Genomic DNA, 22,268 nt, shown 5'->3' with positions numbered 1-22,268 from the left:
CTCACACCAATGCATGACATCCCGTTTTAGATGCGACGCTGAGAGGAGCATCCCTTGCCAGCGGCCCTGTCCTGCGTGCGTCGGCGTCCGCACAGCTGCGTCTCTCCTCCGCTCACCCCCTCTGCTCTCTCCGATAGAGTTCTCTCAACATCTGCGAGCGCGTGGCGCGGCGCACTCTCACTCCGCCGGTGGGCGGCGCTGCCCGCTGTGCGCATGTGCAGTACTCTCTCTCCCGCGATCTCCTCTCCTTCGGGTGCGCTGCACATATACGCGGAGTGCCGCGCTCCGGCCGGTCTCTCAGTCGACGGTCGTCCGCGCTACGCTTGCTCTCTCTCTCTCGCATTACCCGACTCACGCAATTCGAGTAATCGACCCAACGGAAACGCACAATGGAACCCCCTTCAGCGTCGCATCACACCAGGGTTCCAGCGAGGGAAGGTGGGCGTAATTTTTCCTTTCTCTCTGCTGACAATCTCGTCGCCTCCGTCGGCGGTGGCAGAGACAGGAGAAATGAGATCGTCTAACACCGGGTTTGAGCTTCCTTTAATTTTATAAAAAGTTTCCACTCATGTGCTTCACCAATTCAACTCAACCAACCACCGTTCATGAACAATGCATTAAATCTGATTTAACCTTAGCAAAGAATAAAGGGTGTGGTTAAGTGCTTTTAACCGTCTCTGGTTTCACTCTTTGTAGAGCCATGTCTGCGAATTCAAATGATGTCGCATGGGTAATTGCTGTGGGTGTCGTTCACAGCTTCACGTTCCAACCACCTTCCCAGGGTGGATTGGCACTCACAGCTTCACGTTCCAACCACCTTCCCAGGGTGGATTGGCACACACTTTTTTCAACTTGTCTTACCCTCATTTATGTCTCATACCATGAAAGTTTGAGGCACAGATTTCAAACCTTGAAGTACACTTTATTGTTCCAAATCAGATGACATGTTTGCAGATAATATATATGTTTCTACATGACTAGTGACAGTACAGATGGTGAACAGTGCTTGTCAACTTCTCACATAGAACTCTATTCCAAAATAAATACAGAAGGCACACAAACAGAACAAACACACGTTATAACGAGTACATGATGTATTCTATGTACACTGAGCAGTCGCATGGTCACAACAAGTCTGCACATTTCATACAAGGATAAGACCAAATAAGCAGGCATAAGAGAAATTAAAGTAATCAGAAAGGCAGATTTTGTTTTTCAATAAGCTCACTAGACCAATTAACACAAGCGTTTATATCTGCCTGCACGGACAGTGTGTAGCAAACTGTCACAAACTATAATGAAAGCTACCTGCTATCCCTACAATAAAACCGAGGTACACGTGGGAACTGGGAGCCGTTAACTCGAAACAGCCGAGAACAGCACAGCTTGCAAACAATCAACTGGAGAACGAGAGAGAGAGAGAGAAAAAAAAATCTGCAGGCCTGTTAAGTGCAACCTGTTGTACTGACCACTGCTGTCATTAAGTCATCCAAAGCCAGCTACTTTTTGCACATAGCTCCAACAAGATGATTTTACACAGTGCTATGTGAAAAATGGTTACCTTCAAGCACACAGATAAAAGTCATCAAGTTACACATTGGTCGAAACTGTTTGTTAGATAGGTAAATTGTTTTTTTTTTTTTTTCACTAAAGCTGTATTGCACATCTACAGCTAATCATGTATATAATACAGTTCACCATGCTACGTCATTTTGATGGCTCACAATCCGGCAGTGATCAAAATGCTCTTTGAAGTTAGCTTGTTCTGCACAGGGAGCTTGCACAAGCTGTAAATGCGCAGCATGCAAGCCCTCGTATCAACAGAAAAGAATATAAATGTTTTATTACACCAGCTCTTCTTAGATACATAATAGCTGGAAAACATCCAGCGAGAGGATTAGGAAATGTGAAAGCAAGCACTGCCTTGGGAGAAACCAGTGACAGCACCATTTGTCAACTGTGGCAAAGCTTCCTTGCAAAATAGGAACCCAAAAAGAATATGTGCACAAGGTAGAAAGTTGCACAGGTTTCTGAGCAATTGAGCAATGGTTCCACCTTGCTCACTGTTGCTCATTCGCAATGCTCACTTGCACTGAAAATGCGAGTCGCATGCACTACCACCATGGAGGACAAGGGTAACAAAAGAAGCAGGTGGGAATAAAAAGACAGCTACAAGCTACAGCTGGCGACCTTGCCAAAAAAGAAAGGAAAAAACAAAATGGCACAACTTCAGTGGAGAAATCACCCCCTATTTTTTGTTCACAGCAGCAACAGCAAAGCCCGCCCACCACCACCACATTAGGTTCATCATAAAAACATCAGATCTAGAAAATATCCTTGACTTCACACAGATCCACGCACGTCAACATCTTCAAGCTATAAACAGTCGACACGGTAACAAGAATTAGTACAAAACAGATTCTCGCCAGGTAAGACACAAAATGAAGACAACGTACGCAACATGCCACAGCACACAGTCTGGTAGTACACAGAATGTTTGTCCACATAACTAGGTCACCATAATTGTCTTTAAGGAAAAAGTTGAGTAGGTTAATGCAAATCCTAGAGCATGAGGGAGTAGATTTGTTCACGTGGATAGCATGGAAGACACACGAGCACATGCTTCACTCATTATTGCAGTGTCAGCCACAGTTATCCGAACAAAACAACTGGAGACATTAAAAGCGGCAGTGAAGTTTGGATTTTGCAGCACAGCAGTCACGCATGGCTGTACTACACCACGGACACCATGGCTTTTTGACTGCAGATAAAATACAAATAAGCACTTCACATGCACCACACCAACACAATGATCAATACTTGTAAAACCACAAAGCACACATTTCCTGCATCTACTGCCACAACCAGTTCTCCCCACCCTGCAAAATTTGCTCAGCAATTAGACAATAACAAAAGCTCATATCTGTGGCAAGCATTTTACAATGCCTTTGAATTTGAGTATTGAAAAGCAAGCAAGCCTGGGAGGGGGGCAAGTCCTGGCTGTGCCTGGAAGAGGGCACTGCCTTTCCACACTTAACACGCATCAGCTGTGAACCTTTAGCTTGTCAGTGACCTTACAGTTCAGCATCAATGTTTAGGCTCATCCCTAACACGGGCTGCAGTCACAGCAAAATACGGGCAGTCCCACTAGCTGCAATAGCATCGCATAATGAGCAAGCCACCAGGTCTTCCAACACCAGCACAGACTGCCAGTGCAAGCATCCTACCACTGACAAAGACGTGCTGCTGCTGCACACACGAGAAATGTTCACGAGACTACAGGTGCCAAATTAAGCATAACTGCTGTTGAAAGTGCACTACGCTGCACCGCCATGGCTGTAAAAACCGACACCCTCACGACAAGGAATACATATACCCAAGGCATGCAATGTCGGCAAGCCTGCTACAAAGTGTCAACGCATGCACGGTGCGAGCTGATGTTGGAACATTGAAGCATCGTGCCTTGCACCTCGCCAGAGCCACCAGCGACACTAAAATGAACGCTTTGTTACCACAGGAATGAGGTGTAGAAAAATACCGCAATATGAAACAAACTGAAAATAAAGATACCATTTTCCCCTACTCCTCACCTAACAAAGTGCTCTACTGCTTAACGGGTTACAAAGCCTTTCTTCTACGTGCAAGGGCTCAAATGAACCAAGTGCAGAGGTTTCTAAGGGATGCGCACTATTTGAGGCAGGACATCTGCCTGTGTAAATTTTGTCTATTCTTTAGTGTATTTTTTCTCAGTGAAGAGTAAGACACGTGCATAACAGTGGAGGTCGCAAAATTTAAAATGAATGGCTATTTCAGCACTACACCCTATAGTACAACCCTATACACTGCTAATATAAACCAATCATTGTACTTCTACTTTTTCATGGAAAAACCTAAAACAAATGAAACCCGTCTACAGCAACAGCTTTAAAGAGACTACAAAGACAAAATACAAGTCTGGTTCATTTAAAGGATTGCCACCTTTTTAGTAGAGCAGTCACACTCATGTGAATGTGGAATTTAACAGTTAGGCTAGATAAAGGACTAGTTGGCGCAAGTAGCAGCCACCGACAAACGCCACTGCCAAGAAACAAACCGTGCAACTGTAGCGGTGCCTCTGGTTCTGTTTGATTGCGCTGCTTCAATGCTAGCACGGAGTTTACACATTAGTTTACTTATATTTGCGATAGTTTTTTTTTGTGTGTGTGCGTGCAAACATGCAAACAATGTCCTTTTGTGTGCATAAACAATGTCCTCCAGGACCAGAATCGAGTTGGGCAAGTAACCAAAATAAAACACGGGTGTACACTGTATTCATGGTCCCTTTAGAGGGCCAAACACAACAACCAACTAGCAAAAGTCACTGTGCTTGCTGCTATATACTGCAACGTTGTAATGAGGCAACAAATTATACGGAGCATAAATTTTAAAATGTCTGGCATAATTCCCAGCATATGTGTAGCTACACTAGGAAATTAAATTACAAAATCTTTACCTTCAGTTCAGAAAGCGTAAAGGAGTACTGACACGAAATTTCAAAGCGGAGATAACCATGTAAAACGCTTCCTTCTTTGTACGCACGAGAAAGCCCAGAATGGATACCCTTCTGACATCGGCATCAGCATGACACGTTGAGCACCACTCGCCCCACACTGCCGATGTCAGGGCTTCCGTGATGTAGCCAAAGTGCTCGCTGCTGTTGGCACGCATTGCTGCGCCTTGTGTATCATATCTCGGTTCTGGGACTTATGTCATGCTGCCCAGATGCATGCAACGAGAACTGTGACGTCAGGAGTGCTGTCCTGTCATGGCGGTTGCCTAGCTGTTCATTCCGTTGAAACCAAAACTGACCCGAATAAACGACTGTAAATAAATGTTTACGCTGCGGTCAACCATCTGATGTGCCATTTATGATTATTGGGCTGCTAGGAACCCACAGCAGCAGGGGAAGAAAAAAAGAAAACGCAACACAAAAATTTCATGTCAGTACTCCTTTAACTTCAATCTATTCCTCTAGAGCAATCGTGTAGCTCTGGCGTCGCTTTGCATGGCTGCCAAAGATTGGAAAAAACAGAAAAACATGGTCTGACATCTAGTTACTCAAGTTGTACAGAGAGCACTTTTTCTACCTGTGTGCTTCCTGGAACCCTTAACCTGAAAGTATAACCACGACAAAACTGGAGGTGAGCACTGGAATGTGCAATTACTTTCTAAACCAACCACTAGGGTGTTCTTGAGCAGTGTGCCCAGTGAGAATGATTCATTTGGTCAGCATGGAAATATTCAAAGGGAAAAGTTGCCGTGCCAGTGGCTCTCTTGCTGCATCAAGCGCCCAGCTGCCTGCACAACAGTGAAACCTCCCTCGAGGTTCCGCACCAGCGCATTTGTCGCAGGAACGAGTGATACTGCCACCTCAGTTCACATGGAATCCCCCTCAAAAAACCCTCCTCACACGTACTGTGGTAGTTCACATGCGTACAAAAAGCCCATCGGCTCAGCCTGCACAGCCTCGCTTGAAAAATTCCACCCACAAGCAAGTTCGAGGCATTCATGCAACAACTGGTAAGAGTGTCTCGTGCCCCGACGCCCACAATCGGCGAATGCCACAGTGGTGCGCAGGCAAAGGGATATCCGCCCCACCTGCTAGTTAATGCAGCTCACGCAGCGTTCTTTACCGACGAGGCGACAGCTCAAAGTCACACTGCAGCTTGTCCCAGGCTTGCCAATGCGAGGGATCCCGGCAGCCTTGGAGCTTCCTGGCAGGGAACACGACAGCTGCTGAGAAAGCCCACGACCACGCTTGTGCCGGTCCTTAGAAAAGCGCTGTAAAAGCGGCACTCAGAAGAGGGTGATGAGAGCCACCTGGTGGTTGCGCTTGTGCTGCTGCTGCTGCTGCTCCCGCTGACCACTCCAGAGGCTGTCGGCAGTGGACGTGGAGCCTGTCAATGGCGCCACTCTGGGCCCTGAAACCTTCGGCTGGCTATCTTGGCCCAGGTGTGCAGCGGATGTCAGTGCCACTTCGCCTTTTGGGCAAAGATGTCGGCCCGTAAATTTTGAGCAAAACATATGCCCAGGATCTGCAAAGGGGGAGGGGGACATAATACAGGCCATGCTGAAGCAGTCGACGCCTCTGTCACTTTATGCAGAACTTGCTGCCCAAATGTGTGGCCAAAGTTAACCACATCAGTTTTCATTAAAAGTAAATCTAAGCATAAGTAGCAACACTGCTGTGCACGTATTATCAACTAAAAAAAAAATCATGAAGTGTTCTAACAGAAACAGACCCTCCATTCCCCCTGAGGAAAGTAGTCACACTCACATTATCACATTGCAATGTCACCTGAAATGTGCTGGGCAAGCTCCAAGGTACTACCCCATGTGCAGGAATCAAGTACATACCTCTCGACAGACACACTAAGGCTCTAGACTTCCACTGATCTTGCTTAACAGGCACAACAGTGGCGAAAAAATTATGAATTCTTTGTTTTCTAACTAGAAACGCGGAAAAAAACAGGTCTCGCGACATTTACTTTTACTGCTCAAAGGCAACACCCATTAAAATGAAAGTGCTTGTGGAGCCAGTCAACTTTTTCCTTACAATGCCTGTTCAGACAGATCTCTTATAACAGACGATGTCAATCACCGATTCCACCACATTCAAGCCACTTCTAGAATGCTTTCATAATCAGCTCCCTTTTCATTTACGAATCACTACTGTGATTTATGCAGCAACACTGTGAGAGATGAAATGATAAGTGGCCACCACACACTGCTGATTTTGAAGAACAAGCATACCACTCAGAATTAAGACATACCAGCACTTGATTTTTGCGATCGGGGCATAGACAATGAATCAGAGACAACATTTCAACATCGACTTGCAATTCTGACTGTGATAACAGTCCAAATCGGCTGAAAATGTCACTAGCTTCCTCTCAGCGGTGGGTTTTTGACTCTGGGTGTTTATGGCCACCGCGAACATTTCTGGATTTGTTACACTACTGACAAGTACAAGGGCAAGTCGACAACGGCCCTGATTCCATTCCTGCAGTGATAATTTAATATTTTGCATTACTATACTGCTACCAAACTGTGAGACTAGTTGCCATAACTTCACTATTGCTCGCCACTCTGTGCTGAGAAAAACGTCTCTTTTGAGTCCTTACCATGTCTGCACTGAGCTCAGCTGCAAGTCAAAAGACAGGCGTGAATCAAAGGATATCAGTTTCTGCAACGACAGTGTCTTAAATCAGCCCGGAACACCAGCGACTATTCGCGGGCTAGTTTCATACCCGCCACAAAGTTTGTATCGCCTTGTGGCCATTTCTAGAGGCCTCGTGGTGGTATTAAATAAACTGGCTGTTCTCAGAAAGCTTGTAACAGTTTCGGTCTCACTTCCACAATAAAAAAGATGTGGCACTGCCATGCAGTTAGTGAACCACTTTTGTCATGCGACAGCTCCTCAGAAAAAAAGGACAAACAGCCTTCATTCTAGCACATCTGCATCACATTTCTTTTACAACAGCTTTAACTGAGAGTCAGAAGATGCTACCGAGTCCCAAAATACATATTCTTCTGACTGTGCGAACAAGACAAATCAGTCCCACTATTCGACATTACATTCTGTTTAACCTCAACTTTTTTGACCTCGCATGTTCCTCCAGGAATTTCGGGTTTTTCTGCAATATTTGTTGCTAGTGAAGTCATTGATGCTACTAGTGGAAACATGAATGAAAAAAAAAAAAAAAAAAGGAAAAGGAAAAAGATACCAGTTTTCCCTAAGCATACTGCCAATGCATGACATGAAACCGAGACACTGCTTTGCTGTATCATATGTTGTAGGCACAGAGTATTGTTGAAGTGTGTACCTATAAAACCTGCATTCTAAATTTATTTACCGCCACTTGTTTTTGAAACAACAGAATTCTTTTACCATTCTTTTTGAAGTTGTCACTATTGTTGAATTGTATTGTTGAAGTGTGTACCTATAAAACCTGCATTCTAAATTTATTTACCGCCACTTGTTTTTGAGACAACAGAATTCTTTTACCATTCTTTTTGAAGTTGTCACTATTTAACATACACGGTATTTTTCATCTGCGCTACTCATTAACAAGTTCTGAATGGCTGACATCACAGGATACAGCACTCAGTCATCCACATCTTCCTATGGTGCAACATATGCTCAACTCCAACTTGCTGCAAAACAAAAATGCTTTGTTGCGAGACAACTAAAACATAGTAAATGTCTCAAGGCACGTATCGTTTAGAGTGGCAGTAAAAAAAAAAATGCCGAAAACAAAGGCAAAGTGGGCAATAACAGAGCAGAGAGAAGTGGAACAAGCGAGTGGGCCCACTGACCTGAGCAAAGGCCACAATTAAGAGTGCTCCTGACAGAGGAACCAGGTTCACCTCTAACCACTCCTCCCCAACCTGGACGCAGCCTCGTTCGTATATGAGGCGCGAGCGCTGGAACTTGTCCTACAAGGCGCACCGGCTGATGACAATACAGCAGAGGCAGCAGCAACAGCTACCAGGACTAGTTTTCACAGACTTGCCAGGGCACCCATTCCTCCAGCTGCCCCCCATTAGGAACTGACCCTGCTGTTGGGCCTTTCAGGAAAGTGTCCCCACCACCGAAAGGCAACAGGCAGGGCAGGCATGATTCCGGTGGGAGAGGCAAGCACTCTCACAGGTGCAGCTGACCAGAGTTGCTTGGCTGCATCTCTGCTACTTTCCTCCTTTCTCACTTAAAATGACTGAAAACCCATCTGCATAATCGGGTCATTTATTGGTTGCAGATGCACCGATTCTTTCCCTACTACTTACAGGCCATGAGTGAAAACCTAGGGACAAAATTTTTAAGGTGTGGATTCCTCTCAAGGCTTGCCAAACGGGTGCCATTGAATGGCATTCCTTTTTTTTTTCCAGCGTGAGCGCAATTTACGCCATGCTTGGCCTGCCTGGGGTTCAACTTGCCCCCATGCGAAACTTTCACAACCATGTGAGAGTGCGATACTACTACCTAACCGGGCAACAGTGCCATCGCACCCTACAATTATGAAGATGGAAAATGCACCTTGACAGGCACGCACAGAGCATAAAACAAATAGCAGTCACCCATCTGGAAGCATCTCATCAAACGCAAAGGTTGAGACCGCACTAGGGCAACAACAGCTTAGTGCATACTGAGGGGCAAATTTCAAAGCAGGGTATTGCCACATGTGGAAACCAAGAGTTGCACATAAGCGCACCCAATGATAAATTAGTTTCAACAAAAAGAGTTGGAGGCATGCTTCAAACTTTTCTTTTCCTTGGATAAACTTAGCTTGGACAGCTATTGAAGCCAAATTCCTCTGCTTCTCTGCAACGATCTTCAGTGCCTCCACTTGCTGCATAATAACAGGGTTGTTTACGAGAATTTACACCACGCTCTTTCTACAGCAATACCACAACAGCAGCATATAACTATGCTGTGCCCTAGTGCAGCCACAGACAGGAACACCACAGAAAGGGTTCACGAGTACCTGCAACACGGCCAATCCCACGGCTACCCCTGCCACTGGCACCAGGTTAGCTTCAATCCACTCTTCCCCAGCTCGCAGGCAACCTTTCTCATAGATCACGTGAGACTTGTCCCGTTGCTGCCAACCAAGTGCACACCACACACTGTTAGTCGCGTCCTCTACCCATCATCATCATCACCGTTATGCACCATACCAAAGACAAGGCATGCCACCCAAATACACTCTCTGCCAACAATGCCCGAAAGGCCCCAATCAAACCTTTTGGGTTGTTAGTTTATAACTGAAAGGCATTCACGGTGGAAAGTTTAGATTTAAAAAAATTATGCATTGGACAAACATGCCAGTATCTCGTAAACACTGCAAAAATAAAGACGCCAAGCTTCAACTGAGGTCTTCCATAAAGCATCTGCTGGCAGAGCAAACACATTCCAAAATAGCACCTTTTAATTTCAGTAAAATCGCATTAACGCATATGCATCTCCAAATGATCTGGGGTCAACTTGCAACAGTTTTCGTAGTTGAAGTAGCCCACTTGCTGTCACTGTTAAACGGACACTAAAGGCTGAATGAAATTTCGTTTCAACTGGAAGATCATACATTTCGTAGCTCTCTCTGCTTTCGTTCCACGAGCAACGATGTGTTATTTGCTGAGAAATAGGCAAAAAAAAAAAAAAAAAAAAAGAACTGGCATTTCTCTCAGCCGCCTCCCCTTCATTTTCTCGTGATGTAGCCATTGTGTCGCAAACTAGGAGCAAAGCACCGGCAGCACCTGTGCAGTCTAGAGCGTAAATGCTGGCAACAGTAGCTTACACATCTGCAAGCCATGGCCAACGCTTCTCTTGCCGAGGGCTTGGACTTTTTTAATTTGTCCCCGATGGAACGAGGAATGCTTTTTCACATAGCAGTGATGTTCATGGCAACACCGCATCAACCGCTGCCCAAGGCCACACACCTGCAATGTGATACGTAAAACTTGAACGGTGCACAGCCGTGCAAGAGTTTTTCTCTGACGTTGCTCTAGTGAGCTCTCGCACTGGCGCCGTCCCCACGCAATGACCAGTGCATCAGTGAAAGGCTATCAGTTGCGACCGCACTCCCCGCTTCGAGCAGTCCATTTCGATAAGCTGACAGTGAAGATGTCTTTTTGTATTCTCCTTAAATAAACTGCGGCCACATATTAACTCTTCCGCGACAGCGCCTATTCAAAATTGTTCAACTTGAACGATACCTCGGGAGCCTATTTTCATAGCGTTCCAAGTGTTGCTGGAACGAGTAAAGCCATTTGGAGTTAGCTCAGAAAATGCCCTTTCAAAATCAGCTTTGTTTTTATTTTTGCAACAAAAACGCAGTTTTTGACACGCGTTTGCATCACCTGGGTGTAGAAAAGGGGCGTGGTCATTGCGCGTCACTGCTACCAAAGAAGAATGCGTGCCACTCATAAATCAGCGTTTGGCTTTTGTTATCAGGGAACGAGTGGTGAATCAGCAAACGATTGTCAATCGGCAGGTTTGCACTCTGACAGTAATAATCTTTGAAATCGGCTGAAAATGTCAAGCAGTGCCTGTTTGCAAAGCTACTTTATGATTTTAGGCAGTTTTATTGCCTTTGCGCACGTTGTTCTAAGTTGTGCTGTAGTTCCACTTACCACAGGACCATTCGAGAACAGTTTAAAACAGTTTCGGTTTTGTTTCTGCATCGCGAAATTCATATTTGGCGCCTACGCAGTTACCCAACTTCAAGCCTGCCTGTCATGGTGCCTTGAGCATTCGCAACTGATCCTCGAAAAAAGCATGCCGCTCCTTATTTCACCCAACCGTAACCAGATTTCTGCAATAAGAACTTTCAATGCAAGTCAAAAGATATCACCCAGTCGCCAGATATCTGTTTCAAGGAGCAGAGTGCTTCAAACTGGCCTTACATACTGCCAGCTGTTCGCCTGCCAGTTTCGTTTCCATACGAGGGTATCTCCAGCAGTCTAGTGTAGCTTCTTAGTTGAACTGTCTCTTCAGACGGAGTCTGTTTCATTTCAAAAATGTTAGTTGGTGCTGCAATGTAAAAGGCTTGTAGTGCTGATCTTGTTTATCACACAACCGCTACTCGGCCAAAGTTTGCAGGGCACGATTCTAGCGTATCGCACCTAATTTCCTGCAAGTAAGGCTGCAATAGCGAGTCAGATGATCATAATAAAGCGCAACTTTATGTTTTGAGAGATAACTGACAGTGAACGTCAACAAGCATCAACCACAGACTTCCATTTTCAACTTCATGCATGTTTTTCCACATCGCGTGCTTGTCCCAAATACTGTGCTTGCCGTAAATACAAAGTCAGTCATTGACAAGATGTTTTTACATTGCATGGGGGCAAATTGGTGCCTCTGATAATGTCAAACCGCCAGATTTCTTCCAGGGAACCACTCGAAATTGCATATTTTGAAATAGAGGTTGGGCTTACCCCATGGCACGCGCACCACACGTGCTAACATTTTTTTTAATGTCTGACAAACTGTTCTGCGCAAGTCGACATTTTGTCTAGGGCGTGTTTTTGAAATGTTTCCCTACAAAATGTACATTCTTTTTTTTCTATTACCAGTGGTTTATTATACACAACTACTTTTTTTTAATTTTCTTCGACAACTTGACAAAAATTTTGATTTTGATATTTTTTTCGCAACTATAATGCATGAAAACATTTAAAAAACTGCTGTTATTGGAAAGGCCGTTAAATAATCTGCATTTTGTGTTCCTGTAATTAGTGCCTAACCAATTTTTTTAGCAGAAAAAAAATATTTTCCTGGACCCCTAAAAGTCGGTCAATTTTCCGGTGGTCACGAAGGAGTTAAAAGCCAACTGCACTTAAAATTTCGACTGCGCGAAATTCAAGTTCCTGCATAGTATGACTAAAAAGACCGTGATGTACGAAGTATGATGCCTAAAATGTGCGTAATTACGCCGCAAGCGACCAGCAAAAATCAACAATTTTGAAAACGAAACTGGGCAAAACGCGGCCATTACGGGCTCGCGACGTACCAGCCGTCAGCGCGAGCGGCCAGACGGCCTGGCCTGATGGCGCGGCCGATGCGGCCGGCTCGGCCAGCCAGGAGGAGAGTGTGAGCGCGCGCGTGCGGGGGTGTGGGAGGCGCACGGAAAAGCGGTCGCTTGTCCCGCAAGCACGACACTATTCGTGCGCTCCGACAGCAGCACACCGCATAGGCATGATGTTGCGACGACACTCGAAAAGGAGAGAACCGTACGGTTAGTGAAGCCTCTTCGGAGCCATGAAAGCCAGGCGTACCAGCACGAAATACGAGTTTCCCGGATTCTCCCGCTGCGAGGCAGGCCGATCGGCCTGGACGGCTGGCATGTCACTTCCGCTAAATGGCTGTTTGCGCGACACGCCGGCAGGTACTTTGCCGTCTGCAAGGGCGTTATTTTGAGTGCCTGAAACTGAATAACCACGCATTGCACAGAGCTACCGGTCGCGTCAATTGCAAACATTGCAATTGAGTAGCCCTGCCGGCTCCCCTGGGCCCAAGCAAAGAGCTATGCGATGCTTACGGATTATCAACAGCGGCTTGCGGTGAACGGAACAGCACAAGGTAATTACCGCTTGTCCCTCGCCACGCGTGTGCAGCCACTCCGAAGAGATGAAGTAGCTCCTCAGAACTGGTTTTAATTCATGGTTTTCCACGGCACAACCACCAGCCCTGGTATGACACTCCCAGCCTTGGGGCAGAGTGGGAGGTACCTGCCGATTGTACGCATCAAGCCACAAAGCCCCACCATGCAGGGTGGGCAAGTAATGAGCAGCTGTTGATCCAGCAGCGTGAGCCACCGAAGCGCTGCGGGTGATGGATCCCGGACCGGACCGGAACCGACCATCAAACTGACCGAACAACCAATAACTCAAATCACCTGCGCCGGCAAGGAGCGCGAAGCCAGAGGGTGCATGCAAATCCGACTCCTGGTATGTACTTGAGAAAATGGCGGCTGCTTCGAGCCAAGGTGAAGAGAGCTGCATGTGCCGTACTTGACGGAGTAGGGTCCCGGTAGTCTCTCCTGGGCAACCCAAGCGTGCAGATGCGAGCCCGCGGGGCCACCATGTCACGCCCCACGTGGCCCTCTGACCGCCGTGCATGGTCAACCCGTATCCCCTTACAGGAAGAGAGGGCGCAAGGAACCATCCTCGCCCCTCTGGGAGAGGGGATCGCGGGCTAGCATCCCCGCGTAATGGGAGCAGTCCCACTAATATCCCCACACTCTTTACCGATAGCAACATCCACATGCGGAGAACGAAGATTAGAAGCTCAGGCGGGTCGCTTAACCATCTTGTTCCTTTTGCCGCTTCCTGCCAGGGTTATTGCTTGCAGAAGCTCCGGCGTTCCCCCGTCATAGATTCACTAATTGCGCACCAATGTAGAGAGAGCATGTCTCACAATGTATAAAAGCTGTAGTTTGCGTTTTCTAAATAAGATGAGCTCAACCATCTAAGAACGTTTATGCCAGGAAAACATTTATAGATGCTTCTCTAATGAGCTCTTGCCGCTCACCACTTTTGTGACGTCACACATCGTGGTACCCAAAAGCGTACGGGGTCAACACCCATTTTCACGTTTCTGGCATTTTATGCCATATTAAACAATTGCTAGTCACGAGAATGGTGTATTTAGATTCTTGGCACCGTAATCTATCGATACGGGCCAACTTGTTTTCACCCTTTAGTGTTCCTTTAAAGGAATAGACATGGGCTAGGAAGATAAACACATCATCAGCCTTGATTCCACCTGCTTGCATTATTCGCAGTTTTACATATATGAACAAGATGTATAGTTCTATTTTTTTTTTTTTCCACTTTCTGTTGAGTTGTCAATAGGCCAGTACAAGGTATGCCAGGATTAAATCGTTAATAGCCACATTTCACATTGTATGAACTTCCCAGTTCTAATTATTGGATAACTTCCCCCCAAGTAGAGCTAAAAAACTAGATACGCTTTAAAGGGACACTAAAGGGTAAAAAGTTGGCAGCAGTTGCTTAATAAGGCGGAAAACGCCAGAAACGTGAGAACGGGTGTCGACGCCCCGTACGCTTTTGGGTACTACGATTTGCAACGTCCCAAAAGTTGAGAACGGCAAGAGAGCTTTGGAGAAACATCTATAAATGTTTTCCTCAAGCAGTTTTTCGTTGGTGGTTGAACACGTAAAATAAATGTAAATCGAAACTTTACGAGAGTTCATTTTATTTAAAAAACACAGACAACAGCTTTTATACATTGCGAGACAGGCTGCTGCCGTAACGCTTCAGAACCGGCCACCATGGTTTCGGATTCGTCGCTCCAAATTGGTGTGCAATTAGAGAAGTCAATCTAGGATAGTGAACGCCCGAGCTTCCGCAAGCAATAACCCCGGCAGGAAGCGGCAAAAGAAACAAGATGTCTAAGCAACCCACTTCAGCTTCTAATATTCCGTTCTGCACGTGCCGATGTTGCTACTGGTAATATGTGCCCGTGCTCGATTAGAACCTTATCACCCCCGAAAAGTAAAGGGCAATTACCTTGTAATCATCCGTTCACCACAAGCCGCTGTTGATAATCCGTAAACGCCGCATAGCTCTACGCTTGGGCCAGGGGGGTGGGCTGGTTTACTCAAATGTAATGTTCACAGGCCATAATATGTGGTCAGTGGTTGGTTGATTCAAGGAGCGTACAAAAAGACATCTTCACTGTTAGCTTATCGAGTCCGGCTGCTGGAAGCGTACAGCGCAGTCACAATTGATTACATTTCACTGCCGCACTGTTTACTGCGCCGGGCAGGTGCCAGCGCAGGAGCTTGCCAGAACGGCATTGGATTCCCAGCGCCAAACCCATTTCCAAGTATCACCCAGTGTGTGGGTTTGGGCATCCCTGGTATGCCAAAAAGCCTTTCTCGTTGCGCCGGGGACAAATCGGAAAAGACCAGGCCAGCAACCTTGGCCAGACAGGCACTATAGCCAGATGAAACGTCGGAGGCGGCCATGGCTTGCAGATGTAAAAGCTACCGCAGACAGCGTGAGAGCACCTAGATCGCACGGGTGCCTCGCTCCTAGTTTGTGACGCAATGGCTACGTCACGAAAATATGAAAGGGAAAGTGGGTGAGAGAAATGCCAGCTTTGTTTCCTCATTTCTCAGCAAATAATGAAACCGTTGCTTGTCGAACAAAAGGCGAGAGAGCTACAAAACTTGCGATCTTTCAGTTAAAACAACATTTCATTCAGCCTTCAGTGTCCCTTTAAGAGGTGAGGCTCCATGAAATGTGTCAAGACAAAAAATGAGGGGGCAGAGCTCAGCAAAACCACACTTAACCAGTCAACCATTTTAAATAAGCTTAGTTCGGTCACATAAATTTGTTGCAAAACAATGCTGCTTCTCCACTGCCTGTACTTCACCGTTTAGACATTTTGGACAAATCAGAGCTCCTTGATGGCTAAGGTTCCCAAATTATACTTCCCAAAATAGTTTGGCACAACTTCATGTGGACGCTAAGCTCATCAAAAATGACTGAGGGCTTAAACACACCACACACAACATGAACAGATACTAGAAAAAGGGTAACTGCAACACTAGCATGCAGTAAAAGCAATGTTGAAACTGTTTTGTAATACTAGAGCTCAACCAAAATGTTGGACATGATGAAGAAAGTGTTTGTACATGTTGGCTTAATTGCCACCTTGCAAGCTTATAATGAGGCCTTCACTTCTACAGAAATCTAATACCGTAATTACCCGATTCTAACGCACCCCCGATTTTCCTGAAAAAAAAAAAACGAAAAAACTTGCACCTTTGATTGTAACGTGCACGGAACTTTGTGAGCAAGAAAAACGAATGCGAGAGAAGCGGGCGATTTATTTCCCGAAGTAATCTCACTCATCTCACTCCTCGTCGCTCTCCACTGACCACAACATCTCGTCCTCGGTGCCGTCAAGCGCGTTCGCGATGCCACACTTCTGAACGAACATTCAACCATGATCGCTGGGATCGTGGCCCATGCCTCGCATGCCCATCCCGCGAGCTACTCCAGAGGCCCAAGCTTCAGCCGACCGCTCGTTTTGAACACGTGAGAGCCGCTGCTGTCGTTGCTCTTATAAAGCGCGCAAGTGGAACGATTTGACCATTTATGTGAACGCCGATAGAAAAGCATAGGCGCTAATGCTTCCTGCGTCCGAAAAATCGTTGCTAAAAGCTTTGGCGCCATCTTGAGATGGCGATGGCGATGGGTGGGACGAAATTTCCGCTGTTTCGGCAGTTTCGGTTTCGTATCCGATTCTAATGCGCATGCGATTTTTTTACCTATTTTTCCGGAAAAAAAGTGCGCGTTAGAATCGGGTAAGTACGGTAATAATAATAAAAAAAAGCTCCACTGAATCCATGTAACGTTACCAGTACTAGTCAACAGACATTACCATTTGCAATTTTCCAGTACTACCAGAAAGTTCCAATTCCCAGCCGCAGCAGCCGTATCCTAATTTTGAAACCCCTCAGTGACACACAGTTCTGTTAAATGACACATAAAAAGAAGACAGAAACAGCTTGCACTTACATACTCTGCTTTCCGTACATCATAACCACACTGTTTGTTCTTTATGAGCTCCTGAAAGTCAAACAGCCACCGTATCAGTACCACTTACACCAAGTACTGCACACGGTTTACACAAGGTCAACTCACATGCCTAACTAGTTTCAAAGCTGCATACGGGATGTCTATAAGAATTACAGAGACAAAGTAGAGATGGCTTGCAGCTGCTACTTCGTACTGCAAACGTCCAGCACTAGACTCTCTCCCCCCGTCTTGATCTTTAAAGGGGCCATGAAGACAAAATGCAAGTTTGGTTCATTCAAAAGATTGCCTCATTAGAATCATGCTGACACAACTTTTAACGTAACTTCGCTCAAATAAGCTGTATAATTAGGTAAAAGGGAATGGTCATGCAACCCACTAGCTCATTTCCCACAACAGAACCTATGATGTCATACCAGCCAGCTCTGTGATTGGCGGAGGCCAGAAAAAGCAAACGCAAATTAGGCACAACATATAAGCTTGCCGAACGAGCTATTTGCGCTTCCATTCAGCGCACATCCTCTTTTATCAGTAAGAATGGTGGAACAAACAGTGGAAGTTACGAAAGCACACGTAAACATACAAGTACTGATGCGTACTGCTGTTGGCACTGCATGCACTATGCTTGTTTAGCTGCACAGAACTGCAGGGCTTTGGGGTTGTATCAGGCGACACTGGCCGATTGACGCAAGCGACGATGTCTTACATGACCGTATTTGTCGAGCGAGCAGTGTGTTTCACGAAACGATGCCTCTATGAACAAAACAAGCCAGGTTTAAATACGTTAAATACAAACGAATCAAAGGCAGAAAACTGCTTGCCGCGGTGTGGTGGCGCCATCTAGGTTGACTAACGGTAAGCAAGTCTCCGCTCCCACGGCCGGACACGACTCGGGAGGAGGAGAGTCGAGTCCGGCCGTGCCGCTCCACACCAAGTTTAGCTGAAAGACCTGCTCTTATGATGTCATCGCAAACGTCGTTCGAACACACCTTTTGGCGCGAGAATCAAAATTTTAGCTTGAATTGATTAATTTCGCAGTGAATAAAGCATCTTTTGCTTCCGGACAAGCGCTGGGGGTACTATAGAACACGAAATCTTTGAATAAAACAAACGTATTTTGTCTTCATGGCTCCTTTAAAGGGGCTGTGCAGACAAAACACAAATTTGGTTCATTCGAAAGATTGCCTCGTTAGAATTATCCTGACACCATTCTTAACGTAAACTTCGCTCAAATAAGCTATATAATTAGGAAAAACGGGAATGGCCATGCAACTCACAAGCTCATTTCTCGCAACAGAACCTATGATGTCATATGCCCAGCTGTGCTGTGCAACTGGCTAAGGCCGGCAAAAGCAAACGCGAATTGGGCAGCGCTTATAAGCTTGCGAACGAGCTATTTGTGCTTAAATGTAATGCATATTCATTTTGCAGCAGTAAGAATTGTGGGGTGAACAATAAAAGTTACGAACGAACATGTAAACACCGAAGCAGTTAGTGCGGCACTTTGCCGGCTGACACTGCCTAACACAGCCGTCAGACGTGTTGGACTCGTCTGACACAACACTGACCAACTGACATAAGCAGCATGGACACTTACATGACCATGTTTGTCGAGTCATAGCTTACGTTTTAGCAAACGATTAGTATGAACCCAAATAAAAATATGGCAGGTATAGAAGTCCGGCCAGAAGCAAAGTGCAAACACTGGCACTTCAGCAGTATTGCAGCGCCGTCTATGAAAGTGGGCGATAAACAAGATAACCAAACGGCCGTCTGCGAGATGGCAGCAGCCCTGGTCGGCAGGCTATCTTTAGTTTTAAGGCCCCGCTCTGGATACGTCATTATCGACGTCCTGAAAACACACGATTTAGTGGGAGAATTTAAATTTTGGCTTAAAATGTTTAATTTCTCAGTGAATAAAGCATCGCTTGCTGTCGGACAAGCGCTGAGGGCACTATAAGGCACTAAATCTTTCAAATAAAACAAAATTGTATTTTGTTGAAGGATACAGTGAACTGCCATCAACTTCTGCTCGTTTTTACAATAAAGGCAGCATAGAGCTCAAAACACGTTTGCAACGGGACGGTGAAAACACAAGAACACAGCGTGATGCTGCTTCAATTACTCTGTTGCCAGTCTGCCGTAGTTTTTATAATACCCCTGTCACACGGGCACTTCCAATCCAGATTGTAGCGAAGCGCGATTGACGTTTCGAGCCCACTCACCGCACCGCTGCTGCTACACGGCACATTTCAATTCCGATGGAGAAGTTGCACCACTTGCACTTACGTATGCCAGATGGCGCCAAAAACGTACTTCGTGGCTGGTGCCTGGTAACTTTGTGCGGTTGTAGGTGTATGTAACCACGTATACATTTTTTGTAACCAAATACGTACCCACGTATTTGATACAATTTATGGCGTTAGTTGAAGTTGTCACCTTCTGTGCCATTCTGTATCACCTTCTGGGGACAAGAGTATCACCACTTTAGTCCAACTGCGCTTGGAGAACCAGGATTGTGTTCGGGCGGGATTGGGGCCTATTGCAATTGAAACTGGCGTGTAGCAGCGCCAGATACGAATTGAGTTTCAGCTGGATCGACTCAATCGCGAATGAAAGTGCCCGTGTGACAGGGGTATAGACAGCGGCCACCTATTCACCACAGTTGTTTGAAAAAGTTCGACCTATGTTCCGTTTTTTATGGTATTCATTGTTGTTATATTAATGGAGGACGTGGAAAGTAAAAAGAGTTTGATTTATGCACCAAATCTAATCAAATTAGGAGTATTTATGCAACCAACCACCCTAACTATAAAACTGAAATCGGTTTCAGGATTTCTTCTATACTTGCAGAGTTACAAGACAAATGACCTGAAAGTTGCATTAGGCATAATAAACTAATTAGGCAAAAACTCAACAATATTTTTTATGTCAGTGTGATCAGGAAGGTGTATTCTGTGCCAAGAAGCTATTAGATTATTGCATTGTATCCTTTAGGGTATAAAAAAAAATTACAAAAAGTATCACCTTCCTTTCAAAACACAAATAGTTTATGTCAAAACAAAAGGGAAACTTCTGTCTTTCTTTCTGGATACCTAAAAGAAATAAAGTAATCATGCGAAGCTTCTCAGCACAAAATAAACCTACATGATCACACTGATGCAGAAATCATGTTGAGTTCTTGCCCAATTAGTTAATTAATCTTGGGGTTACTTTGTGAAGGTAATCAGTCTTGTAACTCAAAAAGTATAGAAGATATTTTTAAGCCGATTTCAGTTTTGTTATTAGGATAGTTAAGAACATGAATGCTCCTAACCTGATTATATTTGGTCCATAAACTACAAAAGTAGTTTTACTTGCCCTATCGTCCCTTAACACCAGCCAAAGAAGGCCTCTATTTTTGTTACCTAAACTCAGCAGATATTTTGACTGACTGGGTATGACACAAAAAATGAACTGGAAAGATTTGACGTAAAGGCCACACAGTCTTTGCATCAAGTGTACGTGTTCTACCCCGCCGCGGTGGCTCAGTGGCTAAGGCGTTGTGCTATCGAGCCCAAGGATGCGGCTTCGATTCCCGGCCGCCGCCGCCGCTTCTCTGATGGAGGCGAAAAGCAAAAATGCCCGTGTGTACAAGATTTCTGCGCACGTTAAAGATCCCCAGGTGGTCAAAATTAATCCGGAGCCCTCCACCACGGCACACCTCACAACCTGTGTAGTTTCAGCGCGTTAAACCCCACAACCAATACAGTGTACGTGTTCTTTCCGGTCTGTTTTTTGCGTCGTACCCAGCGCAATCCTATAAACGATGTTCAACTAACTAACCCGACACCAAGCATCTCTGAATGGCATTGCATCCCAGGTCACTGCACCCTACTAAGTCGCTCACAGCAGCACAGGTGCTTAGGATGCACGTGTGGTCAAAGGCGCAAGAGAGGGCTCCAGAAAGAGCAAGAAAGAAAAAAAACACCCACATTGGGCTGCCTCTTGCAACAGGAGAAGGGAACGCCGCAGGCCTCACGGCTGCCCACTTCTACACTTGAGCAGTTGAAGTAGATGTTCATGTCCCAGTCCTTGGGGCCCTCAATGCCACAGCAGCCCAGCTGATGGAAAATGGGACAAAACAAAAGCAGCACGTCAGCTACAGCCCTGCACCAAAATGTCTAGCAAGCCGAGCAAAATGTTGCCGAGGTTCCCAGGCTCATAGGCTTTTGGAAGAGCAAATGGCATCTGTAGCCCTTAATAAATTCCGACAAGATGCAGAAATCACCGCAAAACAAAATTGTGAGTCAATCTTTCAAAGTCACCGCTACTGCAGCCACTCCTTTACTAAATGCGCATCCTGGCTGTTGTTACACAGTCTGCAACGGTTACAACTAAATTAACCTAGTCCCAGGGCATTTAAAAAGAACGAAAAAGCTTCACAACCTTTGACAAATCAAAGTACAGTGAAAGCTCGTTAATTTGGATCTCTATGGAGTAAAAAATGTACGAATTATCTGAATGTTGAATTATTGAATAAACGACAAAAAAAAAAGCACATTTACCATTCTTTTATGCGAGCTTGTACTTTGCGAAGAAGTTAGTCATGCTAGTTTTGTCTTTGGACGGATAGCTGGGAGGAAAGAACAAGTTTCCGTGGGTGACAATTTGTGCAGAGCAAGAGCACTGCATGGAGCATCATAGCAGTACTCTTACAGAACAGCAAGAGCATCCGCAACTTCTAGGCTGTAAACAGCCGGGCACTGCCGGGTGTTTACTGGCTGCGATGTACGCTCGCATTCCCCCCACGGCTAGGGGTAGAGAGCGGGTGGGCAAAGGACGGCGCATTGCAGCTAACAGTTCGAGAAGGTGTTGGTACTAATTAAGCGGTTCACGGGTAAATGTGCGCCAAAATAACGAAGGTCATACTATAGGGCAATGTACACTCTTGAAGGAAAGGAGTAGGAGTGCCGAATAATATGAATTTCCAAATTAACAGGGGGCAAATTAATGAGGTTTTGCTTTACACCAGTTCCGGTGCCAAACATGCCAGTGCACATAAATTTTTAACATGACTTCAGATTACAGTTAGCAAAAATGAAGGCATTAGTTTGCTCCAAATTCCAAATACTTTACACAGGCGCTACAGTGTAAAAGCAAGTTTGTTTATACCG

General features: G+C 45.6%; 1 protein-coding gene across 2 annotated transcripts in view; it reads right to left on the bottom strand.

Annotated features, from left to right (window-relative positions):
- Positions 1-901: 901 nt before the first annotated feature.
- Positions 902-22,268, bottom strand: part of Tsp26a (Tetraspanin 26A) — a 53,422-nt gene continuing 32,055 nt past the window's right edge. For both annotated transcript variants that reach the window (XM_077672469.1, XM_077672468.1), the window contains 4 exons: positions 21,087-21,215; positions 17,095-17,145; positions 9,525-9,641; positions 902-6,074 (listed from right to left, as the gene is read on the bottom strand). In XM_077672469.1, the coding sequence (XP_077528595.1) occupies positions 6,006-6,074; positions 9,525-9,641; positions 17,095-17,145; positions 21,087-21,215 (366 nt within the window). In that variant the 3' untranslated portion in view covers positions 902-6,005. The remainder of the gene's footprint in view (positions 6,075-9,524; positions 9,642-17,094; positions 17,146-21,086; positions 21,216-22,268) is intronic.

The sequence above is a fragment of the Haemaphysalis longicornis genome, unplaced genomic scaffold (genome assembly GCF_048455015.1).
Source record: "Haemaphysalis longicornis isolate Haplotype H1 unplaced genomic scaffold, Haemaphysalis longicornis Haplotype H1 scaffold_58, whole genome shotgun sequence".
NCBI classification, from domain to species: domain Eukaryota; kingdom Metazoa; phylum Arthropoda; class Arachnida; order Ixodida; family Ixodidae; genus Haemaphysalis; species Haemaphysalis longicornis.
This window is presented reverse-complemented; position numbering and strand designations above follow the sequence as displayed.